Source organism: Protopterus annectens, chromosome 11.part0 (genome assembly GCF_019279795.1).
Source record: "Protopterus annectens isolate FY-2018-M chromosome 11.part0, PAN1.0, whole genome shotgun sequence".
Classification (NCBI taxonomy): Eukaryota; Metazoa; Chordata; order Ceratodontiformes; family Protopteridae; genus Protopterus; species Protopterus annectens.
Genome location: NC_056745.1, coordinates 455895372 through 455918842, shown reverse-complemented (window position 1 = coordinate 455918842; position 23471 = coordinate 455895372). Strand labels below are relative to the sequence as shown.

Here is a 23471-nt window from a genome sequence, read left to right as displayed (position 1 = left end):
TCCGAACCCATCCAAGGTAGAGACATCCGCGGGTTCCACAGTTGAAGCATCGCGTGGCATAACAGACTCCAAATGGGTCTCAGTAGAGGCCTGCGAATCAGAAGTAGCGGGCATCAGGGGCTGCAAAAGCGCCTGAGTACCGGAGAACTGGCTTAGGAGAAGCGTCATCGGCAGTTTTGAACCTCGGTGGCCTGTCTCTGTCTTTATCTTTACGTTTTTTCGGAATCCCGGTAGTCAGATGGCTAACCGACATTTCTGGATAATTAAACCGAGAACCAAAATATTTAGAGGCAAAAATATACCGACAACGGATAGTGCTCTGATTAAATAAAGCACAAAACCGACAGCAAGGTATGTCGTGGTCCGGGCCTAGGAAAGGAATACAGTATGAATGAAAATCTTTATGAGGTATTTGCTTTCCACACGTAATGCAATTATTAACTTTTACTGACATCGATAAGGAGCAAGAAAAAGTTTCCCCAACGGGGTACTTAGCTTTTAGTTGAAGACTTTGCTTCTGAAACTCGAAAATGAACATTTCAGGAGTCCTCCGACTGGCACTTGCGAACTGCTTCTTCTTCGGGCACCACACGGCAAGAAAGACTGATGATAATGGCGTTGGCTGCAAGTTTTATACCCCTGATGACCTGAAGTCATGGAAGAAGGGACAGCAACCGATGCAGGACTCAAGACTTGTTAATCAGGCTGACTGAGGGCAACCTGCAAGCAGATTACCCAAATGTAATGACTGCAACAGTGAAACACGAAGAACATCAACATCCCTATCCAACTGAGAATTCAAAATTTTAGGTTTTACATCCTTAGACACATTTTGAGAACAAAATCAAGCAAATTACCTCATAACAGTTCCATTAGCAGCTCCTCTGATGTATTAGCAGTCATAAGCACACATCACTTGAGATATAGATGCATTAAGTATATTCAGAGAAGCCTTTTCCTCAGACAAAGAAGTGGTTGTACTGATTCTCATACTTGCAAATAAAAAAGTAACGTGAGCTCCAAAGTTAGGAAAACGAAGTTATGCACTTACCATAACGTTCTATGTGAGTTGTTCATCTCGCCTTCATTCTTACAAATGGGTTAGAAGCCAATCCATCGGCTCTGAGTCGGCCGCTTTCACAAGCTCAAGGTTTTAGAGTAGCTCGAGGCCAAGACCCTATCCCATGATGCTCTATGTCTCATCTCAGATCTAGTTTGCTGATCCAAACATGTAAAACATAACACATAAATGGTACTCCAGCCGGAGTAAGAAATCCTAGAACAAGACCCAGCAAACCGCAATTTCTTACTCGTTATTCGATAAGCCTGGATGGGGAAGGCGGGTGGGAATGTAAGAACAAAGGTGAAATGAACAACTCACGTGGAATGTTATGGTAAAGTACATAACTTCTTTATGTGAAGTTGTTCAATCTTGCTGTTCATTCTTACACATGGATAGCGTCCCAAGCACCCTAATCCTGGTTGGCTCACGGGAGTATATTCCTGAGGACAGTGGAACCAAAGAAAACCCAGTCCCTGGAGGCCCAATCTACTTTGTAATGCGTGATGAAGGTATGCGGCTTGGACTAAGTGGCAGCTGCACATAGTGTCCAATGGCAGCCCTAGCCGCATAAGCTGAGAAAGTAGAAACAACCCTAGTGGAAAGCGCTTTTATGCTATGTTCTAATGGTTGATTCACTGAGGAGTATGTGAATTTTATGTAATCAGTTAACCATTTGGAAAGAGTAACTTTGGATACTGGTAACCCTTTCTTTGTGTCAGCATGAGAAACAGAGTTGTTCTGATCTTCTGAATTCTTTTGTTCTGTCCAAATAGAACCTTAATTGCCTGTGAACATCAAGTTTATGCAACATATACTCCAACTTGTTAGAATGGTCACTGAAGAAAGTTTGGAGTTCAATAGTTTGATTCTTGTTAGCTTCCGAACATACCTTTGGAAGAAAGGAAGGGTTAGTCCTCAGTGACACACTGTCGGGGTGAAACACCAAATACGGGGGTTTGACAGATAGGGCCTGAAGTTCGGACACCCTACATGCTGAGGTAATGGCTACCAAAAAGATAGTTTTCCAAGAGAAAAATTTTAATTGGTAGGATGATGCAGGCTCAAAGGGAGGGAGAATAATCCGTGATAACACAAAATTCAGAATCCAGGGAGTAAAAGGTTGTCTAACAGGCAGTCTAAGATGTATGGTACCTTTTAAGAAGGCCCTACATAGTCTGTGAAAAAAGAAGTTATGTACTCACCTTAACGTTCCATGTTGGTAGTTCATCTCATCCTTCATTTTTACATATGGGTTCGGAGCCAATCCTCTGCTCCGACTTGGCTAATTTACAAGCTGGAAGACTTCTGGTTGGCTCGTGGCTAAGCAGTTATCCCATGCTGCACCAGTACAATCCCTAGATCTTGTTTGCTGCTCACTATAACAACCATAAAAACAACCAATACTAAAGGGTCTCCAACAAAGGGCAACCAAATTATTACTTCCAGATCTTCCAGGATGGGGGCAGGAGGGCGGGTTGGTAAAAATGAAGGATGAGATGGACTACCAACATGGAACGTTATGGTGAGCACATAACTTCTTTATGTTAGGTAGTCCGATCTCACCATTTTTACATATGGGACAGTGCCCCTAGCGCCTTATTCTTGGGTGGCTCATTGGAAAATATTCTTGAGCACAGTGGAGCCAAAGGATGCTCTACTCCTGGATGCCAAATCCAATTTGTAATGTGTAATAAAAGTGTGAGGGGTAGCCCACGTAGCTGCTGCACAAACATTATCAAGTGGTACCCTGGCTTGAAAGGCTGCAGAGGTAGACAGCGACCTGGAAGAATGAGCCTTGATCCTGTAGGGTAAAGGTTTGCCCTTCGAGCTACAGATAAAGGCTATACAACTGGAAATCCAATTAGATAGTGTCACTTTAGAAACTGGTAAGACCACAATATGTTGAAATGAAGCACTTGGAGCCTTGAGCCACTCAAACAGACTTTATTACAAAAATAAACCAAACTACAGCAACGAGAAATGCTTAACTTAATGAGTTAGATTAGGTATACACTTTCAGTGTATCAAATTTTATATGTATATATTTTTATTATAACTTGATTAGTCCTCTATCCTAATTAATTCTTATAACATTTTTTAATTTTTTTAGATATAATGTATTGTAATATAAATGATATAATAATTTAATTATTTTTAATAGTTTTTAAATCTAAGTTTTTATGAAGACATTTTAGCTGTAATTATTTGGAATGATTAACCCTACTAATGCGATGTTTTTACTGATTGGATGATTAAGGTGACAAGTCTGTATAAAATAAGAGTTTGAAAGCAATGTGTATGCTGATGAAGTTACATGGATAATGAAAAACGTGGAGAAGTTAAGCGTTTCTCGTTGCTATAGTGTGGTTTATTTTTGTAATAAAGTCTGTTTGAGTGGCTCGAGGCTCCAAGTGCTTCATTTCAACATATTGTGGTCTAGTTTGGTTTGTGGAGCACTTTTTCTTCGGTGTTATTGTGGTAGAAACTGGTAAGCCCAATCTAGAGTCAGAAAAGGAAATGAATAATTGATCTGATTTCCTGAAAGCCTTAGTCCGCTGTAGATAAAAACGTAGTTGTCTATGAACGTCTAGCTGATGAAAACGGTACTCAGCTGCATTACAATGGTTAGGGAAGAAAACTGGGAGTTCTACTGATTGGTTTAAGGTAGCAATAGAACAAACTTTGGGGACAAAGGCGGGATTAGTACGTAATGACACCCTGTCTTTGTGAAAAATCAAATACGGTGGTTTAATAGACAAGGCCTGTAGCTCCGATACTCGTCTAGCTCATGTGACAGCTACCAAAAACAAGGTCTTCCAAGATAAAAATTTTAGAGAAGATGAGTGGGAAGGTTCAACGGGGGGAGAAGTCAATTTGGACAACACAATTTAAATCCCAAGAAGCCATTGGTTATTACAGAGGTGGTCTCAACAGAGTGGCCCCTTTCAAAAAGGTCTTGCAAGAGACATTAAACTAGTATCTGGAAAACCTAAGTGAAAATGAGAAATCGCCAATTGGACTCTGATAGTGGCAGTGGCAGATCCTTGTTGAAAAAGCTCAGAAAGAAAATTCAGAATCACAGGGATAGAAAGCAGTGTATGGATCTACATTCATTCTCTGTGCCCAAATAGAAAATCGTTTTCATTTACTGCCATACAGCCTCCTCGTTGAAGGTTTATGGGAGGACCTAAGAATATGTAATACTGAGGATGATACATCATGAAGCCTGACTATGGATGGAATTGGAGCAGCCACGCTGTCAGTTTGAGGGCGTGGATTGAGGGGTGTAGTGAACCCATGTGAGTCAACAGATCTGGAGCTGGGTCCAGAATCCAAGGATTGTCCAGGAGGACAGGCTTGAGGAAGGGGAACCAGACCTGACGAGGCCAGTAAGGTGCAATGAGGATCAACTTGCTTCCCGGCCGACTGGCTTTCTGAATCACTTTGGAAATGAGAGGGATTGGAGGCAAGGCATACAGAAGTCCCATGGGTCAATCATGAGCCAGACTTTCTCTGGGAGACTCCCTCGGAGGGGGAATGAGGGAAAAATAGCTGCTGCATTTAGTATTGACTGGGCTGGCAAAAAGGTCGCAGCAAGGCTGTCACCATTTCCAGAAAATCTGATCCACTGTTTCCCATTTCAGAGACCACTCGTAAGGCATTAGGATTGCCCGGATGAGCTTGTCGGCTATCATGTTGGTCATCCCTGGAATGTGCATTGCAACCAGAAAGCGCTGGGAAGAAATAGCCCATTCCCAAACTCGCATGGCCTCTCGACAGAGTGGGTAAGATCTGGTACAACCCTGTTTGTTGATATACCAAACCACCGACATGTTGTCTGACTGTATCACAATTGTCCCTAGAGGAAGAAGGTCTTGAAGTGCTTACAACGCCATATGCAAATGAGCCTTGTGTTCTTGCCATGTGCCTTGGACAGTCCTACTGACATAATGCCCCCCCCCCACCTGATCGGGGAGGCATCTGTGGTCACAGTGGCGATGGGTTGGGCCAGAACAAAAGGGGCACCCGTGATCAGTTGATTGGGAGCTATCCACCAACAAAGGTCCTTCTTGCATGATTCCATCAGCAAGATAGGATGACTCAGTGGGAGAGATTGGAGGGACCATTGGGAAGACAGAAGCCACTGGAGAATTCTCATGTGCAACCTGGCTAATGGTACCAATAGAATTGTGGAAGCCATAGTACCGAGGAGCTGAAGAACCCACTTTGCTTTGACTTTTCACAACAGGAGAAAACGTTTAACTTGGGAGATTAAGTTATGTGCCCTTTCGGCGGGGAGACGAGCTGTCATGTTCACTGCGTCTACATCTGTGTCTATAAAAATCACAGATTGAGAGGGCAATAATGCAGATTTGTTTCCAATTTATGGGGATCTCTAACTGAGCACAAAGTTGAATCGTGGTGTCCCTGTTTTGGAGGAGTAGATGCCTGGTGGGGGCGGTCAGGAGCCAGTCGTCCAAATACGGAAACACCTGGAATCCCTGATGTCTCAGGTGAGCTGTCACTACTGCTATGCATTTGGTGAACATCCTGGGGGCTGTAGTGAGACCAAAGGGCAGAGCGTGAAACTGATAGTGACTGGCTCCCAGCTGGAAGCGTAGATGGCTTCTGGACACCTTGTCCATTTTTATGTGGTAGTAGGTGTCCTGAAGATCCAGACAGCACATCCAAAAGTCTTTCCCTAACAACGAGAGTATAGACTGCAAGGTTACCATCCAAACCTTGTCCTTCTTCACTGATTCGTTCAATCTGCTAAGGTCCAATATTGGCCTCCAATCTCCGGTTCGTTTTGGAACTAAAAAGAACTTGGAGTAAGTTCCGGATCCTATCTGGTCTGCTGGGACAGGCTTGATGACTCTTTTTAAGAGCAACTTGTTGATCTCCACAGTTGCCTGATCCCTGTGACTGGGTGGCACATCTGGGATCCTTTTGGGAACAAATGGTGATAGGGAAAAGGGTATGACATAGACTCTGCTAATAACTCTTTGTAACCACTTGTCTTGGGTGATATTTAGCCAGGCTTCTTGGTACAAAGAAATGCGACCCTCGACCGGCCCCAGGGAAGCGCAGTCAGGCTCCACATCAGGAGCGCTGATAAGGCCGTCCTCGAAAGGAATCACGGCCTTGTTGGTACTGCGGACCGCCCCTGCCTCTACGGCAACATCTGCTGTTTCCTCTTCCTCCTCTGCCTCTGAAGGAGGATTCACCCTGTGTGTCAGGAAAGACCCCCTGGGACTTCTTGAACCACATTTTACCACCCCTTTGACCCTTGGGGTATGGTCTGGAAGGGACAGTAAAACACATTCCCACAGCAGAAAGTGTCTTTCCTTCTTGCTCGCACCGAGTGAGTGTATCCTTCACCTTGGAACCAAACAATGAGGAACCATCAAATGGGGCATTGGTGAAAGTAGACATGAACGGTTCCGCAAAATTACATAAGCGCATCCAGGAGTGGCGCCTCAAGGCAACTCCGGAACCCGCTGCTCTACTCACTCCATCTGCAGCATAACAGATAAGTCGTATGGAGGAGTGAATCACAGAATTTAAGGCGGACAACTGAGTAGAAATCTTGTCAGGAACTCCCTCAGTACACACACCTTGTATAGAATCTCCTAACTCCTAGAGGAGATCCCTCTACAACCTCGTGAAGTGCGTGAGATAGTTCAGTGATCGAAGGGTAAAGGCCGCTGAACTAAAAATATGCTTCCCAGATATGTCCATCTGTCGAGACTCCTTGTTTGGCTGATGAACAGATGAAGTCTCCGCTAACTCCTCCTTCGTGGCTGCCGCCACCACCATGGTATCTACAGGAACGCCCTTGGACAAGAATTCTTTACCAGGAGGGGCAGACAAGAACTTATTTGGTCTCCTGGGGACTGGCTCCACGGTGTCAGGATTATCCCACACCTTTCGACTAACTCGATCCATCAGTTCGTCAAAAGGTGGAGACACCCAAGAGGCAGAAGGTTGAGATTCAAAAGCCTTCAGGTACACAGACTCCTCATCAGAAGGGTTAACTGTGGGCCAGTCGCACCTCTGCCTAAGAATCTCTAAAATGTCCACAAAGGAAACATCAGAGGACGACTTGGGGGACCCTACCGACTCCTCCAGGTCAGTGTCCGATGTCAAAGACTCATCCTGGGAGTCAATATGTTTCCTCTTACATAACCTCTTCCAGGGAGGCTCCTTGGAAGGATATTCCTGAGAAGCCTCGGAAGAGTGGGGGCCACCAGCTGATGGCTCCTGAGGTTGCGGGTCTCTGCTGTCTCCAGAGAGAGTAGGGGCTGAGACTGAAGTGGGTGCTCTCGGGGGAAGAGTGCTGGTGCCACTGGTAGGGGGCTGGAGAATGAGACAGCATGCTCCTCATCTCAAACGCCGACCTCTCTGGCTCCGAAGATCTCCCCTGCTCTGAAGAGACGTGGGTCAGCACCGGAGCCAGAGCTGTCGGTTCCGAGATAGATGCAGGGTCCGAGCTCACCCTGGCCGAAGCACCGAGAGGAAAGCTCGGAACCAAAGAAGATCAATTCCAACCCTCCCTGTCTGTGCAGACAGGAGAGCTTTGGCCCCTGGACACAACGGACGGCATCGAGCATGTTGGAGCTGAACCCGGCTCCAAGGCAGCAAGAAGGTGAGTTGGAGCCGGCATTTCCTCTGTTGGCACCGAGCACTCTGGCTCCAAAAGGCCAGTATGGCTCGGAGGAAGAATAGCAGACAAGGGCAAAGCTGAGCCAAGTGGCTCCGGAGCCGACTGGGTTGGAGCCAACAATAATTTTGGTAAGGCAGACGACTTAAGGAGTCTAAGCACTACCCTCTCCAAATCATCTTCTGAAAGGCTCCTGGAAGACATAGTTGGGGATCTTGACCTGGGGGGCACTGGGGACTTAATTTGTACAGAAACCGGTAGGGAGCTTACAGACTGGCTCAGAGTAGCAGAGTCAACTGCTGTATCAATATGTTCAGAGATCAGTTCCGAAACACCTGTAACTGACTCTGACACCACCATGATGCTCTCCTTCGGATCCGAAGACTGAGGAGTCAAGGAGGCAGATTTGGCTTGTTTCAACTGTTTAGGAGGTGGCTCTGAGACACCAGCCGGTGCCGGAGAAGGCCTTTTTGAGGATTTTGATTTCCCAGACTTAGAGGAAGCCGAAGAACTGGATAGTGCTTCCTCAAAGCATGGTTTCAATAGACCCTTGAGTATGAGTTTGTTCTTCCTCTCCTGTAACACTCTAGGAGTGAAAGCATGGCAGAACAAACACGACTCCTGTAAGTGGATGGCCCCTAGGTAGTAGACAGCTACTATGGCCATCCGTTAAGGACATCTTTTGGGAGCATTTCAAGCACTTTTTGAACCCTGAGGGTTTATGCTCCTTACTTTCCTTTGACATATTACACACACACAACCCAGAGAGATTGAAAAAGAGAAAAAGGAGGAGGACTAGGTCCTCTAACTAAAACGGGCCTAGCTCTAAGAAGGAGTTACACAAGGACTAGGTCCTGTAACTTAAACGGGCCTAGCCCAGTGTTTAAAAAGCTAGCTAAAGGAGTTCCACGAGGACTAGGTCCTCTAGCTTAAACAGGCCTAGCCTGATGTAGTGAAACTAGGTCTTCTAACTTAAACAGACCAGAAAGAAAAGCCCATGCACACAAGAGAAACCGTAAATGACGCAATAAATTTCTATATTCCTAAGAAAAAACAGGTAGTATATTTGCAATCCTAGTAAATTCACAAGCGGATCCCCGCCAAAACAATGTCAAAATAGCAGAAACTAAGTGCCAATGGTGACCAAAAAAAAAAATTATAATGGACAGACAAAACAGGAGCCCCTGTTGACTAAGAGCGGAAAACCGCCAAAAACTCTACCTAATAATCAAAAAATGCGCAACGGCGCCTAAAACTAACTGGCACACAGGATACCAATAACAACTATTAAACTAAGTTGCTCTCAAAAAAGGGCAAGCAATACAACTGCCTAATATATTAGCAACACTAAATATACAATAAAAGTTCTAATAAAGCATTGAATACGATAGAATATAAAGAATTTTGAAAAACTTAGCCAAAGCCAAGAAAAGCACAACCGAACTCGTCGATGGGGCAAACGAGATCTGGGGATTGTACTGGTGCACAATGGGATACCTGCTTAGCCACGAGCCAACCAGAAGTCTTCCAGCTTGTTAATTGGCCGAGTCGGAGCAGAGGATCGGCTCCGAACCCATATGTAAAAATGAAGATGAGATCAGACTACCTAACATCATTAGGTTAGAACCTTCAGATCAGAGGTGAAAATTCGAAATTGCAGCCAAATGAACTCTTATAGTGGCAGATGCACCACCTTCATTAAAAAGCTTAGTCAGGAATTCCAAAATGCTAGCAATTGGGGCGATGAATAGGTCAATATTATTTTGCGAAGCCCAAAAAAGCAAATCGCTTCCGTTTGCTGGTGTACAACTTTCTGGTGGAAGCTTTATGAGAGGATACAAGGATATGCTTTATGAGAGGATACAAGGATATGCTGTACCTCTGAGGAGAAATCGTATGACCTGGCTAAATTGGAGCAGACAACCTGTCAATCTGAGGGAATGAAGAGAAGAATGAAGAGTCCCCGACGAATGCGTCAGTAGATCTGGAACTGGGTCCAGAATCCAAGGTTCCTCTACATGGTAGAGTCGAAGGAAGGGGAACCAAATCTGTCGAGGCCAAAACAGGGCTATTAAAATTACAGTCCTCCCCAGGGCTTTGGCTTTCTGCAAGAATTTCGGAATCCGGGGAATAGGTGGAAAAGCATACAGGAGTCCCAAGGGCCAATCGTGTATGAGCGAATCCCTTGGGCTGTCCCCTGGTGGGGGATTCAGGGCAAAGTAGCTTCTGCATTTGGCATTCAGACAGGTAAAATGTGTCAAATAGTTGAGCGATCGCATAGCAAAAGTCGCTGAACTAAAGATGCGTTTCTCATACCTGTCCATAGTCCTGGAATCTCTATTAGGAGGATGGACAGTAGAAGAGGTTTCAGACATCTCTTTCTTGGTGGCCGCCGCCACCACCATGGCATCAACCGGCACTCCCTTGGTAAGGAACATTTTGTCTTGGGGTGATGTAATAAATTTGTTGGGCCTCCGAGGGACAGGTTCCACAGTATCAGGAGACTCCCACGCCCTTCAAGAAACCAACTCTATTAGTTCAATGAAGGGTGGAGTCAACCAGGAGGTGGAGGGTTGAGATCCAAAGGTTTTCAGGGGCACAGACTCATCATCGGTAGGGCTAACAGACTGCCAGTCACCCCTCCGCTTAATGACTTCAAGGATATCAGCGAAGGAGATATCCTCCGAGGGGGACCGTGGGGACCCTTCTGACTCCTCTAAATCGGTGTCTGATGTAATAGACTCCTGTGGGGAGTCCAAATGCCTTCTCTTGCAAAGCCTCTTCCTGGGAACCTCATCAGTGGGAGCTTCCAGTGAGGACTCAGTAGAACATAGGTCACCCAATGAGGTTACCTGAGGCTCTGGGTCTCGACGCTTTACAGGGACCTGTGATGTAGAGGTAGAAAGCGGCACTTTAGGGGAGGAGGAGGAAGGCCCTGATGATGTAGGAGACTTGGAAGACATAACCCTCCTCATAGCATCAAAGGCTCCACTACTCTGACGCGAGGAAGCAGCCGGTTCCGAAGAGGACTGCAACCTCCCCGGTGCTAACACAGTGGGCTCCGACCCAGAGGAAGGAGCCGAGCTCATCCGTGCCAAAGCTCTGAGAGGAAGGGTCGGAACTGGCCCATCGGCTAGACTCTCCCCCTTGGAGCCGACCAGAGAGTGTCGGCTCCCAGACTCCGAAGTAGTCTGAGTTGATGGCGCCGATGGCACTGGAACAGGCCTCGGCTCCGAAGGTTCAACAATCATCTGCTCTCCCTCCCCCGGCTCCGAAGGCCAGGCTCGGCTTGGAGGAGGAGTAGACACAGCAGGTAAAATGGTCTTCGGCTCCGAAACCAGTTGGGTCAAAGCCGATAATAATTTGGTTAATGCCGGATTCTTGAGGAGCCTCTGCACCACTCGGTCCACATCCACATTGGAGAGGGTTCTCAAAAAATGAGCAGAAGGTATCGAAGAAGCCACCGACTTCAAAATGGGTGACCTCAAGGTTTCAGAGACCGGCTCCAAAACCGGGGACTGGCTCCGAACCACGTGTTCAGCTCCAAAGACTGCGGAACAGGCGACCGCACCTTCACAGCAAAGCTTGGTGCCAACGACTTCAGCTCAGATGAAGCTTTTGAAGAGTTCGAACCCTTCGACGACTTAGAAGCCTGGTCAGCCTTGTCCAACGATTCCTGGAAATTTGGTTTCAGCAAACCCATGTCTACCAGTTTTCTCCTGTGCTCCAGTAATACCCTGCTGATAAAGGAGTGGCAAATGGAGCAATCCTCCTGGAGATGGACTGCCCCCAAACAGTACACACAACTGACGTAAATCAGTTATAGACATTTTCTGCCCACACTTAGGGCTATTCTTAAATCCGGAGTTTTGTTTTTCTTTTTGATCAGCCATATCAAATACAAAAAATATATGCACCAGTTTGAACAACAAATCTATATAAATCTATATAACTGTCTAATACAAACCACTCAAGAAAAAGTAGCCCAATCTAATATTAGACTAGCTAATAACACACACACAGCAAAACGCTAAAGCAGTAAAGTCTACAACGCTAATATATATCTATAGATATATATATATATATATATATATATATATATATATGTGTATATATATATATATATATATATATATATATATATATATATATATATATATATATCTATATACACACATTGATATATCAATCACTAACTATAAATTTTTTTAACTTTCTAAACTCTCAAGGTTTTCTAACTGTTATAACAGGATAGGGAATAAACAAAAAACTTGGTCAAGAAGGCCTAAGAGCAGCCGCTCTATAAAGACAAAAAGTTCGTCAAAAACAGCAAGGACAAAGCCTGAACAAAAAACAAAGGCTAACTAGCCAAGAACACACTATTTATAAAAAAGATTGCAAGTATAACTATCTAAAATTTAAGTAATGCAAGAAATACTAGCCCGAGCTCTCTCTCTACCTCAATCTGCTGCAGCGGCAAACTAGATCTGAGGTGAGACATAGAGCATCATGGGATAGGGTCTTGGCCTCGAGCTACTCTAAAACCTTGAGCTTGTGAAAGCGATTGGCTCTGAACCCATGTGTAAGAATGAGCGTCATTGAACAACTTCACATCTGTGGTATGACAGAAGCATACAATTTCCCCCCACTTCTATTAAAGGCTTTCCATTTCTAAGAAGGGGAGGGATTAGCATCTGCCAAATGTTTAGCTGCAGTAGCATTTACCAAAGAAATCAGTGTGCAGGGTCAGGTCTCGGATTAGACAGTACAAATTTGTAAAATAGAGGAACTTTATAATCTGCCTTCTTACAGGCTTCACACTGTTTGTCAGGCATGTTACAGACTATGATAAATATATCTTCCAGAGCTGGAAGAACAGGAGTGATACTGGAATGCCATTACGTCCCCACTGAAACAACTGGTTCACACGTGCACAGAAAAAGCAAGAGCGTCAGTCATAAAAGTAAATTGCAGAAGATTTTTTTAACCCAAACAGAACTAACCTGTTTAGCAATACAGAAATGCTACATGACCAACAATCTGCAATAACCAGTAAATGGAGCACCCTTTGTTGGGAGGAAAGCTCTGGAGGGCTTGGCACCCAAAGCATTAATTTTCTACAGCTCTGCTAGAGTTGTCAATAGTCTGAGCATATGGAAGCCACTCTTAAGCTTTGGAAGCTGGCAGAATTCAACTCATATGCTAATGTGACTAAAGCTATAAGAGTTGCATAGTAATTAAATTATGAACATCTGAATAATGTGGTGTATTTTTGGACTGCAACAACTCTTACTCAGCATAATTTGTTTTTCTTAACAATCTTATGATATATACATCCTTATAACACTTGCTGCGGGTTTCTCTCACCTCCTTCACTCCTATGCAACTCTTTTAAGAGACCTTTATATTAATGTGATTGCTTTAAATGCACTTGAATTACTTTCTCACGAGACTAGCCAGTTTAGTATTTAACAAAAGGCACTCACTGAAAAACAGCACAAAAAAAATATGCATTTAGCACTTCCTGTCCATCTTACCACTCAGACTTCTTCAGAATAACAACCATTCAGTTGTTCACCATTTAAATACCTTTAAACCTGACGCATTATAATTAACAATTGATTACCTGACAAAAAACAGCATCCATAATAAACATAGTGACAAAATATGTAAAGCATTTCCTTCCCAATGTAATCTTTGTACTCTTTTTTTTTTTTTTCCCTCCATTTCACCAACTTTCCAAACTCAAACCCAAATTACTATATCTTATCAAGCATTTTCAAAACTTAAGGAAGGAATGAGAGTTGTTCAAAATTGGGCAAATTTGTTCAGCCTATCAGTCTCAATCCATATGTTTTAATAGGGGGAACTGAATGGCTGCCATAATTTTCCAAATCTTAAGTTCTTTCCAGCAGCAGACTTTTTTCCTTCAAACCTTTCAATCCACCTCCATTTGTCATAACCACCATCTGCAATTCGAAATGTGGGTCATATAGATTTAATTCCACATTATCTTTGAATAAAGTAAAACATTTAAATTAAAAAAAAAAATCTTAAACAAGTACTGTCTAAGTCAGTAAGGTATGTCACAAACTTACTAAATCTAATTTACACAGACAACTCTCTTCGACTCTTCATGTTCAAAAAAAAGATATTGGTCCTTTTCTGTCAAGGGAGAATTTGCGCATCAAACTCTAGAACTATGCTTTTCAGGGTACTAATTTTAAAAATTTGTTGTGTACTTGGTTCATGATAGTTTCTAACACACATTTAACTCCTAAAAGGAAAGTGACAGTAGTTTCCAGGATTTCTTCCAACCCACTTAACTTGTAGGAATTTGAATACCAATATTATGTCCATCTTTTGATACCATCCAAACACTCAAAATACAGTCTCAAATTAGTACTACAGTGCATAATGCTAATATCACTGGTAAAAGTTACATTGCATCTCAACATAAAAAGACTCAATACGGATCACTACTACTACATAGTGGGCCCTTCCTTCAAGAGAATCTTTTAAAAATAGTTTTTCTTCAACATAAAAACAATATACATACAGCTCTAATAAACTTAAAACAAGTTTAATGACTGGAGAAGTGCTTGGAAAATCTTACACAAAATCATCTATACTCATTAACTTCTATTCGCATTATACCTTTAGATGTTTTTTTTTATTCATCTATTAACTTTGCCTGGAGCCCTTTACTTATTGTCATAGAAAGTAACACCTATAATATGAATCTGTAGAACTACATGAGTTTGTAGAACTATTCTTATGAATTTCTATATTACTTTCTACACAATAATGAAAATATTTGCATTTACAAATTTTAATACAATTTTCCTTACACAAATTACTCTTAATTTTCTACGGTTTTATATTTTATACTATTATTTTATATTTTGGATGAATGAAAATGCTTATATATATATATATATATATATATATATATATATATATATATATATATATATATATATATATATATATATATATATACATATACATACATATAAAGTTATGGTCAATAAAAACATTTTTGACAGAAGAATTTACTGCCTGCCAACAGATCACTTTGCAATATACTTCTATACCATCTTGTTAAAATACTGTGACAAGCCAACCTTTAAAGGCATTATGCTTTAGTATCAGTGCGCATACGAAATGAGGTTTTATGATAAAAGCAAACATAGTTAGTGCAGTTTCACACTAACCTTACATTTTCACATTCTGTCTAGACATCATAACAATGAAAAACAAAGTACTACAAAAAGGGAAACACACAACAATCTGTCAACATTAATATCTGTACAACAGTATCTAACAAAGCCACAATGGCTAAAACGTTCAACAAACCAAATTATTTGAAAAAACAAGTTAACTTTTATGAAAAGAAACCATCCCTTTAAAGCTCAATGCAGAATCCATTCTGCAGGCTTAAAAATCTACTCACCTGACTGAAGAAAATTAATCTGTTTCTAGTTTTCATTTAAGAATTAAAATACTGATGTTGGTTTCCTGTTTGTTCACATTTTTATCATAACATAATCAGAGTTGCTATACGAAACTAATTTATACCCACAGATTTATACTTTACATTCTGCAAATCAAACATTTTCTTATATTTTCTTGTACTGCATTCCTCTATAGTATGCATTTGTCTTGTATATCTACTTCAATTTCTATTATGTAAAAACTTTCTTGACTTTTAAAGTTAAGCTGATGTTATGTAAAAATTTCTGAGATTGTATGCAGCTTTTCTCCCCAGTCCTCCACTGAAAATGGGTCGTTGGGCCCAGTGGACTTTTTTCAGTCGACAAATGCAATAAATAAAAAATACTTGTGATGTAGCCGTTTACCTTTTTCGTTTTCCCTGGACACGTTTCTAGTGGATGAAGTGTAAGCAGGTGTTATACCTATTAGGCTATTTGGGCGGTTTATTTGATTTGTAGAGTACGGCAAGCCACTGGATGCTGACAAACAAGCTGTTGAAGAGACTATATTTGGTGCTACTGTTGACCTGTTGCGATAATTGGTCTGTAAAAAATAAATAAAGGCAACCAGATATGAAACTTCAGCAAAAAGGAAGTCTGCTTTTAAACAGAAGAGCATTTGCACGTGCAAAATGTCAAACTAACACAGCAAAATTGTCACCAATCATAACACAGCAGGAGATGAATGTAGACTTATTTCTTTTAATACACGCAGAGATTATTCAGACAATACACTGCCGACAAATCTGAAGGTATGGGTACTCACAATGACACCACAAGGTCTATCTGCAGTAACATAATGGAACTGAGGTGAGGCACTTTGGCATCAAAGCTACTCAGGCTGCGAAACTGCTCCCGTGTTAATAAGTTGCTATCCCATGATGCACTGCTCCAACTTGCTAAACAGTTCTGGACCGTGCAAAAGAATGCTATATATATATATATATATATATATATATATATATATATATAAAGATAAATTCAACTACAGAATACAAGGCAGGGGGAAGGATTGAGGTTTGGCTCCTACAGCCAGACTTCTACTCACATATCTATCAAGTTAAGTATCCACAACTTGTACGTGAAAACAGAAAGGTCCGTCTGCAGGAAACTAGGAGGAGAGAGTTCCCTAGCTTATGTTCCTGGGTAGCTAAACTACATGACTGCACCCTTGAACAAATTTTGTATCTGGACACTATTTAGTTTGCAGTAGCATTCAAATGTATTTTAGAATAACCAGGTTGCAACTTCCCAAATGTCATTCAATACATCTTTTCTAAAGAAGGCAGAGGACGTGAAGAAAGGCTTTAGGCCAGGATTGAGTTATTAGTATTTTACACACTTATTAAAGCAGAAGACACTGCAGTTCAGAAGCAGTAAGGATAAGCATTGTTCAGTGACATTCTTCCCTTCACAACCTTCAGCAAGTGAAAGAGGAAATTGTCATCCTTGCGCACAGAGTTCTGTTAACATAATATCTGTGTAACTTGTGCAGATCCATGCAGTGTACAAGATATTCTTTTTGACAAAAAGGCAGAAAAAAGAAAAGTACAGTTGTGTACCTACCATAAATGTAGATGTTTGAGTGTATTCACTGTTGCAGTCATTACATTTGGGTTATCCTGCTGGCAGGCTACCCGCAGTCTGCCCGAGTTCCAAAGTCTTGGTCGGGCGTCAGTTGATGTCGCGTCTTCCCTGACGTCAGTGCACCAGGGGTATAAAAGATGCAACAGATGCCATTTTCTTCAGTTTTTCTTGCCCCAGATGTCAGGTGCCCCCAAACAGGATGGCTGTAAAAAAAGTATGCCAAAAAGCATGCATGTACTAACATAAACATTTCCTTTATCTACAAGCAAATACACCACATAGGTTGTATAGAGTTGAGAAGTACAGAAAAGTCCCAGCAATGAAAAGGGGATGGTGGGTGGGTAACCTGGACTGCAACAGTGAATACACTCTAACATCTACATTTATGGTGGGTACACAACATGTTCATCGTGTTTCACTGTTGCAGTCATTACATTTGGGTTGAATCCCAAAGCTGAGGTTGGGTGGCTGGGCCTAAATAGGATTAGGAGACGCTACCAGGCCCTGCAGGACTGCAGTGGCAAAGCCTGCTCTGGATTTAGAGTAGAGATGTAAGTGGTAGTGCTTTGTGAAGGTGTGCACTGAACTCCAGGTTGCAGCTTCTAAAATGTCTTTGGTTGGTGGTACTCTGAGAAAAGCTGCTGAAGTGGCTGCTGCTCTTGCTGAATGTGGTCTAATACCGTTAGGCACTGATTTGCCAATGTTGTTGTGCATAGCAGAAGCAAATGCAGTGTCCTATCCATTTTGAAATTGTCTGCTTTGAGATCGGCTTTCCTTGTGATCCTGCAGCATAAGCTACAAATAGCTGCTCAGTTTTTCTGAAAGCTTTTGTTTTGTCCAAGTAGAACCATAGCTGCCTGTGAATGTCCAATGTGTGCAGAAGTCTCTCCCCTTTATTCTGGGAATTTGGAAAGGAAAACTGAAAAGCCAAACAGTGAAATGTTAAAACTGATTTATTGAATAACCGGAAAATAAAACAAAACCAAAGTACTAAGCGTTTTCACCCATCAACCTCAGGGCATCATCAGAGTTCGATTTGGAAAGGAAGTTGGCAAATTAATAGTTTGGTTAAGAGCCACACTGGAAAGCACCTTTGGCATAAACGTTGGGTTTGTCCTTAGAGAGACCCTGTCCTGATGAAAAATGACGAAAGGTTCCACTGCCATTAATGCCTGTAACTCTGAGACTCTTCGTGCTGAAGTTATTGCTAGGAGCAGAGCAGTTTTCCATGATAAGAATTTTATATCAGCTGTGTTGGCTGGCTCAAAAGGAGGCAGTGTGTTTTTCTAAGACAAAATTGAGGTCCCAAGTAGGTATTGGCGCTCTCCTTGGGGGTCTTATGTTTCTTGCCCCTCTGAGGTACTGCCTTAGTAGTGGATGTGAAAAAATAGGAGGTTCCGTATTGTAAGGAGCTGAAATGGCAAAGGCATGGATCTTAATAGATGAAAAGGAAAGGCCTTTGTCCAGCATCTCAGTAAGGTATTGTAAAATCTGAGGTATATTTGGAACAAGTGGTTCGAGTCCTTGGGCCTGGTTCCAAGCACAAAATCTCTTCCATTTTTCTGCATAGGATTTCCTAGTGCTGGGCCTCCTGGCTTCTAAAATGACATCCATAACTTCTTTAGAGAGAGGTATGGTTTGAGTGACTATATTATCTGCCATGCAGCCAGATTTAAGGTTTTGATTTGACTGTGCAACATCTGGTTGTTCTGTTGAGTCAGGAGATGAGGAATTTGAGGTAAAGGCCAGGCTGGGCCTTGAGACAAGCTCTTTAGGATTGGGTACCAGTGCTGGTGTGGCCAGTCTGGGGCAATCAGGATAATTTTTGGCTTCTCTTGTCTGACTTTTAGGAGTACCTTGGGAAGAAGAGGCAGTGGAGGGAAGGAATAAACTGTCAGGGTTTCCCAGCTGAATGACAGAGCATCCACTTTCCATGCTTGTGAGTGATAAGTCCTTGTGCAGAATTTCTGCAGTTGGCAGTTGTGTGGGGAGGCAAAAAGATCTATGTCTGGGCATCCCCATTTCCTTGTTATCATGCTGAAGACCTGTGGATTTAATTTCCATTCGTGTGGATCCATAAGATTTCTGCCTAGTTCGTCTGCCAGTGTATTTTTCTTTCCTGGCAGGAACTGTGCCTGCAGATGTACTCGATAGGTCAGTGCCGTGTTTCACAAAGTCATGGCTTGCCTGCAGAAGGAGTAGGACTGTGTGCCCCCTTGTTTGTTTATGTACCACATAACTGTGGTGTTGTCCGTCTTTAGCAATAGTTGTCCTGGATGTAGTAGATCCTTGAAGGCTGTCAGGGCATTCTGTACAGCTAGCATCTCTTTTTGACTGATGTGAAGATGCATTTGTTCCTTGGGCCATGTGCCCTGAATACATTTTCCTTCCATGTGCCTGCCCCCCCCCCAGGCATAATCCGATGCATCTGTTATTGTCTGCCTGGCTGTGGGGCAAGGTGAAGGGCTGTCCCTTGTTGAGGTGACAGGCCCGGGACCACCATAGAAACTCCTGTTGTAGGCAGGGAATTATAGTTATTACTGTTTCCAGGCTGTGGCAATGTTGAGTCCAAACACTTTTTAGATACCATTGTAGTTTCCTCATATGCAGTCTTGCATATGGAATTAGTAGAATGCAGGATGCCATAAAACCCAGGGCCTGCAGAATTTTTCTTGCAGGGAGCTGGGTCTTTGTTGCCATTATTTGAAAGTAATGAGTCAGTTGCCTTTGTTTGTCTGGCGGGAGATAAGCCATCTGGACAGTTGTATTTAAGCTTGCACCCAGGAATATTATCTCTTGAGAGGGCACTAGTTTTGATTTCTTTTCGTTTACAGTGTACCCTAGGCAAATTAGTAATGTTTTTACAAACGCCAGATGTCCTAGTAGAATGTTTTTGCTCTCTGCTTGAATAAGGCAGTCGTCCAAGTAGGGATATATTTGAATTCCTCTTTGTCTGCAAAATGCAATTACTGGTGCCAGGCATTTTGTGAAGACCCTGGGTGCAGTAGGTAAGCCAAACGGCAGTGCAGAGAATTGGTAATGCATTGAACCAGCTATAAATCTGAGGTATCTTCTGCAAGACTGTCTGATTGGGACATGCAGGTATGCCTCCTTGAGGTCCAAAGTTACTAGCCAAGCCTTCTTGCCCAGCATGGGTAGAAGTTGCTGTAATGTTAACATTTTGAATTTTGGACATCCAGGAAAGTATTCAGGATTGACAAGTCCAGTATTGGTCTCCAGGCTTTGTCCTTTCTGGGTACCAGGAAAAGTCTTGAGTAAAATCCTTGTCCCTGTTCTTGCTGTGGTACACTTTGAATAGCTCCCATGTCCATGAGAACAGCAATTTCCTTTTGTGCCTCTGCCCATTGGTTTTGTGGCAGGTTCGGCATACCTTTTGATTTTGGGAGGGTGTGAAAGTGGAATCTGAACCTTGAGTAACAATATTCAGTACCCATGTGTGCTGGGTAATTATATGTCAATTTTGTGCAAAAAGTGCTAGCTTTCCCCCTAGGGGTGCTGCCAAATGATAAGTGCTTGGCCTTTGTAGAGGGAAGTCACTGGGACTGTTTCCTTTAAGGTTGTGATTTGTCTTCTCCTCCTTTGGGGGTAGAAGCACCCCATTGTTTTGGTCTGCAGGATCCTTGGGGCTGAGATCTGCCTTCTGGGCATCTGTATCTGCCTGTTTGTGGCCTGTCTGAGAACTGAAAGAACCAATTTTTTGAAGGCCAGTTTCTACTAAACCTAGGTGGTTGAACCTGTAAGAAATCCTTTACTGTCTGTATAGATTTTGCTTTATCCTCCATTTTCTTTAACACCTCTTCTGCCTTCACACCAAACAAAGTATCATGCTGTAGTGGAGCATCCAATAATTAAACTTTAACATATTCAGGTAAACTTTGTTCTTTCAACCAAGCATGCCTTCGACTGACAGAGCCTGTAACTGCGGCTCTGCAAGAAGCCTCTAATGAATCAAAACCACAAGTATGCTTTCCCACTTGTTCAGCTGCATGCAATAATTCCTGCATTTCCTTATTGTCAGGATTTTCTGAGTTTGTAAGCATTTTCTGTTTTAACAAAGACATAAGGCACTGTTGGTATTTTAGCATGTGAAACTGGCAGTTTAAAACCCTTACAGCTAAAGTAGCAGAAGTGTAGACTTTTTTCCCCCATCTATCCAGTGCTTTAGAATCCCTATCAGAGGGGACAGGGTTTTTTGCAGTGGAAGCCTTAACCCTTTTGGGACCCCGAGAAATTGTTTCTGGGTCAGCAGCAGGGTTTTTATAAAGAAATTTATGAGAGTCAGGGACCCTGTAATACATGTCTGGCTTGACTGGTGCAGGGGGTAAAGAATCAGGAGACAGACTGGATTCAGAGAAAACATCATCAACAATATCAAGCACAGGGGGGATAGCAAGGGGTCTGTGCTGAGGCAATAAAAGAAAATCTCTGAGCCTTTTCTTGGATTCTGAATAATCCTGGCTCTCCCAGTGGAAATGTTCCCTCATGGTGTGCAGAGTTTCCCCAAAAGAATAATACTCAGGTGGAGAGGCTGAAGGTATAGATTCTTCAGCAACAGAGTCCTCATAGGAAGGGAGAGAATAACCCTGATCTGAAGAAGAATCAGAGGAAATAGAAACCTGGTCAGAGGAATCATAATCAGTGTCTTGCCTAGGCCTTTTTTCAGGAGGGGGATGGGATCCCCTGAGCAAAGTAATTAAGTCTTCGGCCATTTTAAGCATCTGTTTCTTTGGCATAGATGACTGTCCAGGAGAATGCTGTACTTATTTCCTTGTCTTTATTGGTGTCTTTGACTGTACCTTGGCTGTTGTAGTGGACTTAATAGTAAGCTGTGAAGGTCTGAAAACACCCTCAAAAGCCGATGCCAGCTCAGCGGCTCCGGACCCATCTGAGGGAATAGTTTCCGTAGGCCCAATACCTTGAGTATCCAGAGGCCTAGTTGTCTCCACTCGGGAGTCGGAAACGGCCTGTGGCTCTGAGGTAGCGGATGTCAGGGGCTGCGAAAGCACCTCACTGAGAACCGGCGACTGGCCTAGAAGAGGCTTCGTCGTCAGTTTTGGACCTCGGATGCCTGTCCTTTTCCTTGTCTTTGTGTTTTTTTATGAATTCTGGTAATCTGTTGTTCCAACGGCATTATATAGTTAAACCTTCGGCTAAAATAATGTAAGGCAAAATCAAACAGACATTTAATAGTGAGTTTGTTGAATCTAGCAGAAAATTGACAACTAGTAACATCGTGGTCAGGGCCTAGGCAAGGAATACATTAAGAGTGAAAATCCTTATTTGGTATTTGCTTCCCACAAGAAATACAATTTTACTGACATCAGTATGGAGCATGAAAAAGTTTCCCAACGGGGTACTTAGCTTTACTGAAGACTTCAGTTCTGAAACTCTTTTTCGAAAATCTCAGGAGTCGGCCGACCGGCACTTGCGAACTGCTTTTGCTTCGGGCACCGTGCGGCAAGAAAGACTGAAGAAAATGGCATCTGATGCATCTTTTATACCCCTTGCGCACTGACGTCAGGGAAGAGGCGAAATCAACCGACGCCGGACCAAGACTTTGTAACTCGGGCCGACTGCGGGTAGTAGCCTGCCAGCAAGATAACCCAAATGTAATGACTGCAACAGTGAAACACGATGAACATCTGCAGTTGTGTACAATTACCATAAATGTAGATGTTTGAGTGTATTCACTGTTGCAGTCATTACATTTGGGTTATCTGCTTGCAGGTAGCCCTCAGTCGGCCTGATTAACAAAGTCTTGGGTCCTGCGTCGGTTGCTGTCCCTTTTTCCATGACGTCAGGTTGTCAGGGGTATAAAACATGCAGCCGATGCCATTACATCAGTTTTTATTGCCCCAGATGTCAGGTGCCCCCCTAACGGGGAGCAATTAAATATAAAAGTACAAAGATATACCCCCAACAAAAAAGCAAATACACCGAAAAGGCTTTTAAGCATAGTAAAGGAAAGTACAGGTATAGCCAAAATAAGTTAGGGGGCTGGAGGGAGGGCAACCAGGACTGCAACAGTGAATACACTCTAACATCTACATTTATGGTAAGTGTACACAACTGTACTATGTTCTTCGTGTTTCACTGTTGCAGTCATTACATCTGGGTAGATTCCCAACACTATGGCTGGGAGGAGGAATTTAGATAGCATTAGGACCAGCTATAAGGCCCTGCAAGACTGCAGTGGCAAAGCCAGCTCTGGATTTAGAGAAAATTGGCAAATGATAATGCTTGGTGAAAGTATGCACAGAACTCCAGGTAGCAGCTTCTAGGATGTCCCTGGTAGGGACACCTCTAAGAAAGGCTGTAGAGGTAGATGCAGCCCTGGTGGAGTGAGGTCTGATCCCCAGGGGGACAAGTTTTCCATGGTGCTTATAACCTTATAACAGAAATGAATGCAATGGCCTATCCATTTAGAAATGGTTTGCTTTGAAATAGCCTTGCCCTCTGCCCCTGCAGCAAATGCCACCAGCAGTTGTTCAGATTTCCTTTGCGGTTTAGTCCTTCCCAAGTAGTACCTAAGTTGTCTGTGCACATCTAAGGAATGCAGTATCCTTTCCCCTTTGTTCTATGGATTGGGAAAGAAGGTTGGCAAATGAATAGACTGATTAAGAGCCACACTGGATACCAC

The 23471-nt window shown here is 42.9% G+C and overlaps 1 protein-coding gene across 3 annotated transcripts in view; it reads right to left on the bottom strand.

Moving 5' to 3' along the window:
* PPP1R12A (protein phosphatase 1 regulatory subunit 12A) overlaps positions 1-23471 on the bottom strand; it is a 2492399-nt gene that overhangs the window by 866994 nt on the left and 1601934 nt on the right. For all 3 annotated transcript variants that reach the window (XM_044087956.1, XM_044087957.1, XM_044087958.1), the window contains exon 17: positions 15590-15767. In XM_044087956.1, the coding sequence (XP_043943891.1) occupies positions 15590-15767 (178 nt within the window). The remainder of the gene's footprint in view (positions 1-15589; positions 15768-23471) is intronic.